The sequence below is a fragment of the Ranitomeya variabilis genome, chromosome 1 (genome assembly GCF_051348905.1).
Source record: "Ranitomeya variabilis isolate aRanVar5 chromosome 1, aRanVar5.hap1, whole genome shotgun sequence".
NCBI classification, from domain to species: domain Eukaryota; kingdom Metazoa; phylum Chordata; class Amphibia; order Anura; family Dendrobatidae; genus Ranitomeya; species Ranitomeya variabilis.
The window spans coordinates 797,341,172-797,354,327 of NC_135232.1; the positions used below are offsets into that span (position 1 = coordinate 797,341,172).

At 47.0% G+C, this 13,156-nt stretch overlaps 1 protein-coding gene across 11 annotated transcripts in view; it reads right to left on the reverse strand.

The window, feature by feature from the left end:
• The window catches only part of UNC13A (unc-13 homolog A), a 335,107-nt gene extending 322,822 nt beyond the window's left edge, over positions 1-12,285 (reverse strand). For 6 of the 11 annotated variants that reach the window (XM_077273632.1, XM_077273616.1, XM_077273623.1 and 3 more), the window contains exon 1: positions 12,088-12,282. In XM_077273632.1, coding sequence (XP_077129747.1) covers positions 12,088-12,109 — 22 coding nt within the window. In that variant the 5' untranslated portion in view covers positions 12,110-12,282. Of the gene's footprint in view, positions 1-1,902; positions 2,276-12,087 lie in introns of those variants that run through there. The other 5 variants (XM_077273664.1, XM_077273656.1, XM_077273649.1 and 2 more) reach the window with 3 other exon arrangements.
• Between the last annotated feature and the right edge of the window lie 871 nt (positions 12,286-13,156).

A 13,156-nucleotide genomic window follows, 5' to 3' on the forward strand; every position in this document is an offset into this window, starting at 1 on the left:
CAGTGTACAGGAGGGCAGTGTGTGGGGGGCAGTGTGTGTGGGGCAGTGTGTGTGGGGCAGTGTGTGTGGGGCACTGTGCGTGGGGCAGTGTGCGTGGGGCAGTGTGCGTGGGGCAGTGTGCGTGGGGCAGTGTGTGTGGGGCAGTGTGCGTGGGGCAGTGTACAGGAGGGCAGTGTGCGTGGGGCAGTGTATGTGGGGCAGTATGCATGGGGCAGTGTATGTGAGGCAGTGTGTGTGGGGCAGTGTACAGGAGGGCAGTGTGTGTGGGGCACTGTGCGTGGGGCACTGTGCGTGGGGCAGTGTGCGTGGGGCAGTGTGTGTGGGGCAGTGTGTGTGGGAAGGAGATCCAGCTCAACGATATAGTGAAAAAAATCCGTAACTTTATTCACTTCAATTCATGTAGGATGAAGGACGTAACATCAGCAAGCAATAAGAATAAAAACAAGATCCAAGATCAACGCGTTTCTGGTGACAAAGCACCCTTAATCATGGATTCATGATTAAGGGTGCTTTGTCACCAGAAACGCATTGATCTTGGATCTTGTTTTTATTCTTATTGCTTGCTGATGTTACGTCCTTCATCCTACATGAATTGAAGTGAATAAAGTTACGGATTTTTTTCACTATATCGTTGAGCTGGATCTCCTTCCTTTTCCTGTTTGTTCACGCCTTGACACAGCGGTTCCGTGCTCCGAGTTTCCAGGAATGTCGATTGTGGTGAGCTGGACTCTCTTTTGTTCTATTTCAGTGTGTGTGGGGCAGTGTATGTGAGGCAGTGTACAGGAGGGCAGTGAGCACTTGAAATCAAAGACATTAGGAAAAGAATAAAGGACAGACTGAGAGTGGGTAGCTGACTCTGACAACATGAAGAAAGGAGTGACAGTGTGTAGGAGCAGAGTGGGCATTTAATAAAAGCCACAAAGCTTTTGCAGAAAGACAGATAGGTGGAGCTAGCTTCTAGATATAGGATGGATAGATAGATAGATAGATAGATAGATAGATAGATAGATAGATAGATAGATAATTTTAGAAAATGGAACACCATTCAGTGAGTGGGTGCACAGGCCTCCCAAGCAAATTATCTGTTATTTGCCAAAATTATGGAAGTAAAAAAGGAAACAGCACTCCAATAATTACCAAAAAGATGAAGTGGACTTTATTTGGCCAACATGGCGTGGCGACGTTTCAGCTCACATGAGAAACGCCAAATAAAGTCCACTTCATCTTTTTGGTAACTATTGGAGTGCTGTTTCCTTTTTTACTTCTAAATTGATAGACAATGAATAGAATGGATAGATAGTCATGTTTCCCTTATTCAATGGATCAACAATAATTATTCTATAAACAGATACTATAGAGAAGATGAATACATATTAGATTGATGGCTAAATATATACATATTAGAGAAACAGATGAATACAATATTTAGAATGATTAATATATAAACACTGGATTGTATTAGTAGACTAAAGAATTTAATAAATAGATAGGCATGAGAGATAGATAGATAGATAGATAGATAGATAGATAGATAGATAATAGGTGGATAGATATAGATGATAGACAGATGCGATAGATTGAAAAGATAGATACATACAGTAGATAGATAGATAGATTAGATAGATAGATAGATAGATAGATAGATAGATAGATAGATAGATAGATAGATAGATAGAGAGATCTATACATACAGGAGCTAGAGTTCTAATGCATATATGTGTTCATGAGTATATATATGTTTATACACACACGCTCACACACGCCTTACATATGGTATATACACATGCATGAATGAAGAATTCCAATCACTTTCCCGAAGGCAGATGATGAGAGGAGTCAACAGGAAAATGCTCTGGCAGCCAACACCCATCTGACACTGCTCTGTGTCTGGGGTCTTCTTACCTCCCACGCACAGCAGAGACATGGTGACTGGTGCTTAGTGCAGAGCAGGCAGAGATGCCCACCACTCCCGCCGGCAGCCTTAGCTGGTCAGTGCCCTCCTCTGTCTCCAGCTGGTCATAATGACTCTCCCTCACACAGCACAGGGTCTGCCATCTTATTGCTTCAGCACCAAGGCTGTGGAGAGCTCCTTTTGACGTCAGGGGAAGGAGAGGGGGTAGGAGTGCTGCTCTAGGAGGGAGGAGGAGGAGGAGTGACAACACCTGATTTGCAAAAAGCTTCCAAGTGTTTCACATGTCACTGATAAAAGTAAGTGCCCCCTCCAGGCTGTATGTAATGTGCTACTCAGCTGATGCCTGGGAACCCTGGGGAAAGCGGCAGTGGGAGGGCTGTGGGTGGGAGGGGGCTGCTTCCTATTATTAAAGCAGGGCAGGATCTCAGCAGGAAATCAATGCTTCCAGAGGTTGAAACAAATCAGGAAAAGGATGAATGGAACAGCTCAAAGGAAAAAGAAAAATGGCATAAAGATAAGAAGCAGCAGCACTTGGGCCATTATAGAGGATAATTATTCTTCAGCAGATGTGATCTACATGCACGATCCAATACAGACACTGCAGAGACCCTAAGCACCCCCCAATCCAACAGAAGGGACCCTGCACACAGATACAGGCATATGTACAAGAGCTGTTACATGGATACTCCATAGTGCACATACAGTACAGACCAAAAGTTTGGACACACCTCATTTAAAGATTTTTCTGTATTTTCATGACTATGAAAATTGTACATTCACACTGAAGGCATCAGAACTATGAATTAACACATGTGGAATTATATACTTAACAAAAAAGTGTGAAACAACTGAAAATATGCCTTATATTCTAGGTTCTTCAAAGTAGCCACCTTTTGCTTTGATGACTGCTTTGCACACTCTTGGCATTCTCTTGATGAGCTTCAAGAGGTAGTCACCGGAAATGGCCTTCCAACAATCTTGAAGGAGTTCCCAGAGATGCTTAGTGTTAGGGCTAGCGGAACGCACCGAGTAAATATGATGTTTATTATTATTGATGCGTTCGCAGCCTGGGGTCCACCGTGCAGGGGAACCTGCTGCTAGTAAATGGTGGCACTATTTGGCGGTATAGACTAACTCTGTTACTTCACAGAGTAGCCGTGAAAGGAAAGCTCTGTGCCCTGTTAGACTTCACAGGAGCACAGGCTAACTGCCCAACAGAGAGCAGTCAGTGGTCATGCATGCACACAATCTCCTCACCGGAGGAGCCGGTATTCTAGGGGCTTATTTCAGCCGGGTCCCTGAATACACACAAACACACAATCTCCTCACCGGAGGTGCCGGTATTCTAGGGGCTTATTTCAGCCGGGTCCCTGAATACAATCTCACATGACCACACTGGCGCAAAGCACATAACTCAGAAAGATACTAACGCATGGCCGTGCGGTGATGCGCACCTTATATAGATGCAGCAACTACATGACCTTCCAAAAAAGGACCAATGGGAAGCTGCCACAGAACTTGAGCAACTTCAGGACCTTCCTAGAGTACCAATGGGAATAGCTGCAGTACCTGAGCATGTGACCCTTGATCTCCAATGAGAGATCTTACCCTGGGCATGCTCAGAAGGGGAAAAGTAGGACTTAGTCCCAAAGACGTCTGCTCGCCGCTGACCAGTACTGGCTACAATGGCAGAAGCTGGAAAGGCAGCAGTAACCCTTTGCACAGTGTCACACTGAGCATGACGCTGGGACCGATGCCTCCGCTGAGCAGGCTCCACTGCGGCAGGAGAAGAATGGGAGACCGCAGCGGAGATGGCTCAAGATTCCCCCTGTGCAGAGGCAGGAACTCGACCCCTAACATTACCCCCCCTCCCTGGACCCTGCCACGCTCGAAGGCAGCAATGAGCTGCGGAGCCCGAATATTCTCAGCAGGCTCCCAGGACCTGTCCTCAGGAGCATAACCCTTCCAGTCCACCAAATAAAATTTTTTGCCACGTACCACCTTGCACCCCAAAATAGCATTCACCTCATAATCGTCCGTAGACGAACCCGATGTCCCGGCAGATGACTCGGAAAACCTGGACATGTATACGGGCTTCAAGAGGGACACATGAAAGGTGTCGGTGATACCCAGGCGTGGCGGAAGGGCCAGACGGTAGACCACTGGGTTAATCTGTTCGAGGACCTTGAAGGAGCCCAAGTAGCGAGGAGCAAACTTAGTGGACTCAACTCGCAGCCTGATGTTATGGGCAGAGAGCCACACTAAGTTGCCAGGAGCAAAGGTCGGAGCGGGGCGCCGATGTGCATCGGCGGAGGACCTCATTCTCTCCTTGGAGGCCCGAATGGCATCCTGAGTGCGGTCCCAAATGTCCCGTGCCTCCACAGCCCAGTCTGCCACCCTGGAGTCGGTGGAAGACACGGGCATAGGCACAGATACCCACGGATCCTGACCATAGTTTAGGAGGAATGGGGTCTGTCCGGTGGAGTCGGCTACAGCGTTATTCAGCGCAAACTCCGCCCACTGTAGCAAGGATGCCCAGTCATCCTGCCTGGCTGAGACAAAATGTCGCAGATATGTGACCAAGGTCTGGTTGGCTCTCTCTACCAACCCATTCATCTCAGGATGATAAGCTGAGGAGAGATTCAACTCAATGCTGAGTAGACGACAAAGCTCTCTCCAGAATCGAGACGCAAACTGGGGACCCCGGTCACTGACAATTTTGTCCGGCATATCATGTAGGCGAAATATGTGTTTGATAAACAACGCCGCCAGAGCCCGTGCAGAAGGTAGCTGTGGAAGAGGCACCAAGTGCACCATTTTGGAAAAATGGTCGGTGATAACCCAAATAATGGTGCAGCTATGAGACTTGGGTAAGCCCACCACAAAATCCATCCTGACCATCTCCCAGGGTCTGTCTGCCACCGGCAGGTGATGAAGCAACCCAGCTGGCCGTTGACAAGGAGACTTGTTCCTGGCACAGGAGACACATGCCCGAGCATAGTCTGTGACATCACGGGCCATATGCGGCCACCAATATGTCCTCGCTAGTAGCTCAGATGTCCTTTTGGTCCCAAAATGTCCACCCACCCTAGACGAGTGAGCCCAAGAGAGAACCTCCGGACGCAAACTGGATGGTACAAAAGTCTTGCCCGGAGGCACAGACTAGCGAAACCGGGGCCACAGTTCTCAGGCTCTCGGAAGGGACAATAAGCCGAGGCTCCTCTTCCTCCTCCTCAGATGATACAACGGAGAGAGAGAGAGCGTCGGCACAAATGTTCTTCTCCCCGGAAAGAAAATGTAGGGTGAAATGGAACTGAGAGAAGAACAAGGACCATCTGGCCTGGCGAGAATTTAGCCGCTGTGCGGTCTGTAAATAAACCAAATTCTTGTGGTCTGTGAATACTTGGAAGGGAAAACGAGCCCCCTCCAAGAGATGTCTCCACTCTGAGAAGGCCAACTTCATTGCTAGCAACTCCCTGTCCCCGATGGAATAATTCCTCTCTGCTGGTGTGAAGGTTTTGGAAAAGAAGAAGCAAGGATGCTTCCAACCTTGAGCATCCTTTTGGAAGAGGACTGCTCCAGCACCAACGGAAGAGGCATCCACCTCCATTATAAACGGCTTATCTACATCGGGGCGATGTAGAATGGGAGCGCTAGCAAAATGAGATTTAATAGAAGTGAAAGCCTTGGAGACCTCCACAGACCACAATTTGGGATTTGCTCCCTTCTTGGTGAGGGCTACCAAGGGAGCTACCAAAGTTGAGAAATGAGGAATGAACTGGCGATAATAGTTAATGAACCCCATAAAGCGCTGCACCGCTTTAAGGGAATGGGGTTCTTGCCAGTCCATCACAGCCTGTAGTTTGGCAGGATCCATAGCCAATCCTTGGGTGGAGATGATATAGCCCAGGAAAGGTAAAGACTCCTGCTCAAACACACATTTCTCCAACTTGGCGTAGAGGGAGTTAGTTCATAAGAGGTCGAAAACTCTGCAAACATCTCTCCGGTGGGAGTCAATATCTGGAGAGTAGATGAGAATATCATCCAGATAGACTACGACCGAGGTGGAAAGCATATCCCGGAAGATATCGTTTACAAAGTCTTGGAAAATGGCTGGGGCATTACAGAGCCCAAAGGGCATCACTAGATATTCATAGTGCCCATCCCTGGTGTTAAAAGCCATCTTCCATTCGTCCCCCTTACGGATGCAAATCAGGTTGTAAGCACCCCGCAGATCTAGTTTAGTAAGCTCCCCGAAGCCTATCAAAAAGCTCAGATATCAGGGGCAGAGGATATTTATTCTTAACGGTGATGGCGTTAAGACCCCTGTAGTCTATGCATGGACGTAGTTCTCCACTCTTCTTCTGCACGAAGAAGAACCCAGCCCCTGCAGGTGACACTGACTTTCTAATGAATCCTCTTGCCAGATTTTCCTGGATGTACTGAGACATTGCCTCTGTATCTGGGAGAGATAACGGATAGACTCAACCTCGGGGAGGCTCAGCACCAGGCACGAGGTCAATAGGATAGTCATAGGGGCGGTGAGGCGGAAGGGTCTCCGCAGCCCTGTTGGAGAACACGTCAGCATAGGGCCAATACTGCTTGGGCAGAGAGGAAAGATCTGCGGGTACCTCTGTTGTAGCAACCTGAATGCTCTCCCTCTGACATCTACCCCCACAAGATTCACTCCATCCCAAAATTCTGCCTGTGGACCACTCGATATGAGGAGAGTGGTACCGTAGCCAAGGCATCCCTAACAGGACCTCATCAATTCCTTCAGGAATGACAAGCAGAGATATAATCTCCTGATGAGATGGCGACAAGGACAGAGTGAAAGGGATGGTCTGGTGTGTGATCTGTGAGGGCAGTGTCGACCCATTCACCACTCGCACAGTTACTGGTTGAGCTAGCATTACCAGGGGTATTGCATGACGTTGGGCGAAGGCAGAAGACATAAAATTGCCCTCCACCCCAGAATCCACGCAGAGCTCTACCGAGTGAGTGAATGAGCCTATTGTAATTGTCCCCTTAAAGGACAATTTGGAGGCAAACATCGCTGTGTCTAGTGTACCTCCACCTACTACCACTAGACGCTGATGTTTCCTCGACTGCTGTGAACATCTGGTGGCAAGATGTCCTGACTGCTGGCAAACATGGCAGACCTTGAGTGCCTGAGCGGTTCGGGACTTAGATCCCGCTCGTGACACTTCCTTGGCCTCATGTGACTCAGGGACCAGGACCGGAGATTCCAAAGGTTTGGCGAAGGTGGGAGCCAGCCGAAACCTCTGCCTACACTGGGCCCGCTCTAACCTCCGCTCGTGAAAACGGAGGTCAATACGGGTAGACACAGCTATTAACTCCTCCAGTGTGGCGGGAACCTCCCTTGTGGCCAGAGCGTCCTTCACGTGGTCAGCCAGCCCCCTCCAAAATATAGGGATAAGGACTTTATCCGACCACTCCAGCTCAGATGCTAGGGTGCAGAAGTGGAAGGCAAAATGGCTGACCAAGGACGAGCCCTGAGTCAATGCCAACAATTGGAGCGCTGTATCATGGGTGACTCGAGGCCCTAAAAAGACCTGTTTCAGAGTGCTCAAGAACAGCGGAGCACTCTGCACCACATGATCGCCACGCTCCCACAGCGGCGTAGCCCACTCCAACGCCCTGTCCGACAGGAGAGACACAATAAATCCCACCTTTGCCCGCTCTGTGGGGAAACGTGCGGCCAGAAGCTCGAGATGTATAGAGCACTGGCTCACAAAACCCCTACAAGATTTACTATCTCCAGAAAATTTCTCTGGCAGCGGGAGGCGGGATAGAGTCGGAGCAGGGGTGGCAGTGGACAAGGTAGCTGCAGCCACGCTAGCAGCCTGAACAGCAACTGCGGTAACATCCACAGCTGAGGTTGAGCGCTCGAGAGCTGCCAACCTATCCTCCAGCTGCTGGATGGACCGCAAGGATTGCTGATAATCCGCCATTTACTAGCCAGACCCTGGTGCTAGTATTCTGTTAGGGCTAGCGGAACGCACCGAGTAAATATGATGTTTATTATTATTGATGCGTTCGCAGCCCGGGGTCCACCGTGCAGGGGAACCTGCTGCTAGTAAATGGTGGGACTATTTGGCAGTATAGACTAGCTCTGTTACTTCACAGAGTAGCCGTGAAAGGAAAGCACTGCGCCCTGTTAGACTTCACAGGAGCACAGGCTAACTGCCCAACAGAGAGCAGTCAGTGGTCATGCATGCACACAATCTCCTCACCGGAGGAGCCGGTATTCTAGGGGCTTATTTCAGCCGGGTCCCTGAATACACACAAACACACAATCTCCTCACCGGAGGTGCCAGTATTCTAGGGGCTTATTTCAGCCGGGTCCCTGAATACAATCTCACATGACCACACTGGCGCAAAGCACATAACTCAGAAAGATACTAGCGCATGGCCGTGCGGTCATACGCACCTTATATAGCTGCAGCAACTACAGGACCTTCCAAAAAAGGACCAATGGGAAGCTGCCACAGAACTTGAGCAACTTCAGGACCTTCCTAGAGTATCAATGGGAATAGCTGCAATACCTGAGCATGTGACCCTTGATCTCCAATGAGAGATCTTACCCTGGGCATGCTCAGAAGGGGAAAAGTAGGACTTAGTCCCAAAGACATCTGCTCGCCGCTGACCAGTACTGGCTACAATGGCAGAAGCTGGAAAGGCAGCAGTAACCCTTCGCACAGTGTCAGACTGAGCATGACGCTGGGACCGACGCCTCCGCTGGGCAGGCTCCACTGCGGCAGGAGAAGAATGGGAGACCGCAGCGGAGATGGCTCGAGATTCCCCCTGTGCAGAGGCAGGAACTCGACCCCTAACACTTAGCACTTGTTGGCCCTTTTGACTTCACTCTGCGGTCCAGCTCACCCCAAACCATCTCGATTGGGCTCAGGTCTGTTGAGTGTGGAGGCCAGGTCATCTGGCGTAGCACCCCATCACTCTCCTTCTTGGTCAAATAGCCCTTACACAGCCTGGAGGTGTGTTTGGGGTCATTGTCCTGTAGAAAAATAAATGATGGTCTAACTAAAAAAATTTTTAATAAATCCCCAACAGTGTCACCAGCAAAGCACCCTCACACCATCACACCTCCTCCTCCATGCATCATGGTGGGAACCAGGCAGGTAGAGTCCATCCAATTCACCTTTTCTGCATCGCACAAAGACACGGTGGTTGGAACCAAAGATCTAAAATTTGGACTCATCAGACCAAAGCACAGATTTCCACTGGTCTAATGTCCATTCCTTGTGTTCTTTAGCCTATCCAAGTCTCTTCTGCGTGTTGCCTGTCCTTAGCAGTGGTTTCCTAGCAGCTATTTTACCATGAAGGCCTGCTGCCAAAAGTCTCCTCTTAACAATTGTAGAGATGTGTTTGTTGCTAGAACTCTGTGTGAAATTGACCTGGTCTCTAATCTGAGCTGCTGTTAACCTGCGATTTCTAAGGCTGGTGACTCGGATAAACTTATCCACAGAAGCAGAGGTGACTCTTGGTCTTCCTTTCCTGGGGCGGTCCTCATGTGAGCCAGTTTCTTTGTAGTTCTTGATGGTTTTTGCCACTGCACTTGGAGACACTTTCAAAGTTTTCCCAATTTTTCGGACTGACTGACCTTCATTCCTTAAAGTAATGATGGCCACTCGTTTTTCTTTACTTAGCTGCTTTTTTCTTGCCATAATACAAATTCTAACAGTCTATTCAGTAGGACTATAAGCTGTGTATTCACCAGACTTCTGCTCAACACAACTGATGGTCCCAACCCCATTTATAAGGCAAGAAATCCCACTTATTAAACCTGACTGGGCACACCTGTGAAGTGAAAACCATTTCCGGTGACTACCTCTTGAAGCTCATCAAGAGAATGCCAAGAGTGTGCAAAGCAGTCATCAAAGCAAAAGGTGGCTACTTTGAAGAACCTAGAATATAAGACATATTTTCAGTTGTTTCACACTTTTTTGTTAAGTATATAATTCCACATGTGTTAATTCATAGTTTTGATGCCTTCAGTGTGAATGTACAATTTTCATAGTCATGAAAATACAGAAAAATCTTTAAATGAGAAGGTGTGTCCAAACTTTTGGTCGGTACTGTATATACACGAGGACACACCATACACCACAGGTCCAGATATAAGGCTTATTCTCCACTGCATGTATCACTGCCCACCAAACACCACAGGTCCGGATATAAAGCATATTCTTCACTGCATGCGGACCTTATATCCGGACCTGTGGTGTATGGTGGGCAGTGATGCATGCAGGGAAGAATAAGCCTTATATCCGGACCTGTGGTGTATGGTGTGCAGTGATACATGCAGTGAAGAATAAGCCTTATATCCGGACCTGTGGTGTATGGTGTGCAATGATGCATGCAGTGAAGAATAAGCCTTATATCCGGACCTGTGGTGTATGGTGTGCAATGATGCATGCAGTGAAGAATAAGCCTTATATCTGGACCTGTGGTGTATGGTGGTGTATAGCCGGTGTATATAGGGTGTATAGCTGTGTTCACACACTCAGTCATTGGTGTAGCAAATATAACGTTTCTTGGGTTATTTGGGTCATATTCATATTACATCATACTGGGAGTCCCCCCATAGGGCCACAGAGAACACATGCCCCCAGAATATCCAGGAGATAAGGCATATGCTGGGTATAAGAGCTTGTAACACTGACGTGGATGCAGAACAGGAAAGTGCATTACCGAAATAGAAAAATATCCCTGTATTCCTATTATTCACACTGACAAGCAGATAGCAGGAAGATGGAGCTGGTCTGGGCACAGCGTAAACCCATCCCCCTCCACCCGCTTCTGTCTGCCCACGTCACCTCGCTGTTCTCTATTCATAAATTCCTCACTTCGTGAAAAAAGCAGAATCAGCTCCACAAGGGATAATGAATGAGTCTACATGGGGAAGTGTAGAGGAGGGCAGTGTGCGTGGGGTAGTGAGCACTGGAAACCAAAGGCATTAGGAAAAGAATAAGGGACAGATCAGGAGTGGGTAGGTGACATGAAGACAAAAGTGACAGTGTATATATAGGAGACAGAGTGGGCATTCAGTATATGCCACAGAGCTACTGTATACACAGATACTACATAGACAGATATTAGCTATTCTCATAAATGATAGAAAGACAGACAGATAGATAAGCAGGTAAATATTACAGAGAAAGACAGACAGATATATAAATAGATAAATAGATATATATAATAGATATGAGAGATAGCTATATAGATGATAGATAGATAATAGATAGATAGATAGATAGATAGATAGATAGATAGATAGATAGATAGATAGATAGATACGATAGAGATAGATAGAAGAAAAAATAAAGCAAAGAGCAAAACACAAAAGTAGTAGTTGGGTGCAGAGATTCACAGGCACATACAGTCCTTATATTAGAAAATACAGGAGTAGCACACCATCATTTTATTTAGATAGCTAGATAGATATAATAGATATGAGAGATAGATAGATAATAGATAGATAGATAGATAGATAGATAGATAGATAGATAGATAGATAGATATATGAGCTAGATAATAGATAGGCAAATGATTTAGATAGGTAGATGACATTGATAGATGATAATAGATATATGATAGATAATAGACAGATAGATAGGTAGATGAGATAGATAGATGATAGATGGATGATAGATAAGAGACACTAGATAGGTAGATGAGATAGATAGATAGATAGATAGATAGATAGATAGATAGATAGATAGATAGATACAGATAGATGTAATAGTGACAATTGCCTAGCTGTTGCAGCGTTTACAATCATATACCTTCTGAAGGAGGATGGAAATATAACCTTAATCAGTCGTTCAGACTGCCTTACTGCTGCAAACACAGCTGGCACCTTTATTTCCAGGCGATCTTTAATACAATGAATAATATTCTTTTATAAATAATTTCCCTCATCAGGTACAGTCATCCCCACATCCATCTCACATACAGAAGGCAAGTACCCATCTTCTGTCATACCCAGCGTGTCCCAGTATATGTGAATATATACACATGCATGAATGAAGAATTCCAATCACTTTCCCGAAGGCAGATGAGAGGAGTCAACAGGAAAATGCTCTGGCAGCCAACACCCATCTGACACTGCTCTGTGTCTGGGGTCTTCTTACCTCCCACGCACAGCAGGGACATGGTGACTGGTGCTTAGTGCAGAGCAGGCAGAGATGCCCACCACTCCCGCCGGCAGCCTTAGCTGGTCAGTGCCCTCCTCTGTCTCCAGCTGGTCATAATGACTCTCCCTCACACAGCACAGGGTCTGCCATCTTATTGCTTCAGCACCAAGGCTGTGGAGAGCTCCTTTTGACGTCAGGGGAAGGAGAGGGGGTAGGAGTGCTGCTCTAGGAGGGAGGAGGAGGAGGAGTGACAACACCTGATTGTTCATGAATATCAGTCATATGTTCACTTATCACTGATAGAAGTGCTCCCCTCCAACCACTATATCAGGCCAATATGGGGCTATGTACAAGGAAAGGAAATGCATTTCACATATTATTAGGAGTAAGTGCTCCCCTCCAGCTCCGATATAAAATAAATATATGGCTATAAAGTATAAAGAAAGGAAAAGGAAATACATTTCATAAATCATGATTCGAAGTGCTCTCCTCCAGCTCCGATATAAAATAAATATATGGCTATATAGCATAAAGAATGGAAGGAAAAGGAAATACATTTCACATATCACTATGAGAAGAAAGAGCTTCCCTCAAAACTACACAATCAATAAGGGACGGAAACAACAGACATGTGAGCTAAGAGACGGAGGTCTGTGTTTCTAGTGGAGACCCCGAGACAGCATAGGAGAAGAGGGGGGTGTAAGCTGCCTCAGGAGGGGCTCATGAAGAAGTTAAGGAAAGCAAGGTACAAATGGAAAGCTCTGCTCAGTTAGGCAAGTTATGTGCTGCCAGCTGTAACCACAACTATGGTATCCCTCAGTGCAGAGCAGAAGATGGATCAGTAGGCTTTGTACCTGCTACCTGGAGTCCAGGGTGAACACTGAGAGCTTGGGGCCCCGTGCAAGAAATGTGTTTGCCCCCCTCCTTGATGGCATCCAAGTAAATACAAAATGCAGTTATTAAATTAAGATATTTATAATTAAGGCAAAAAGAAATCCAACCCTGCAGGGCCCTGTGTGAAAAAGAGATAGCCCCCTCTTAAAACATACATTAACTGTGGTTTAAC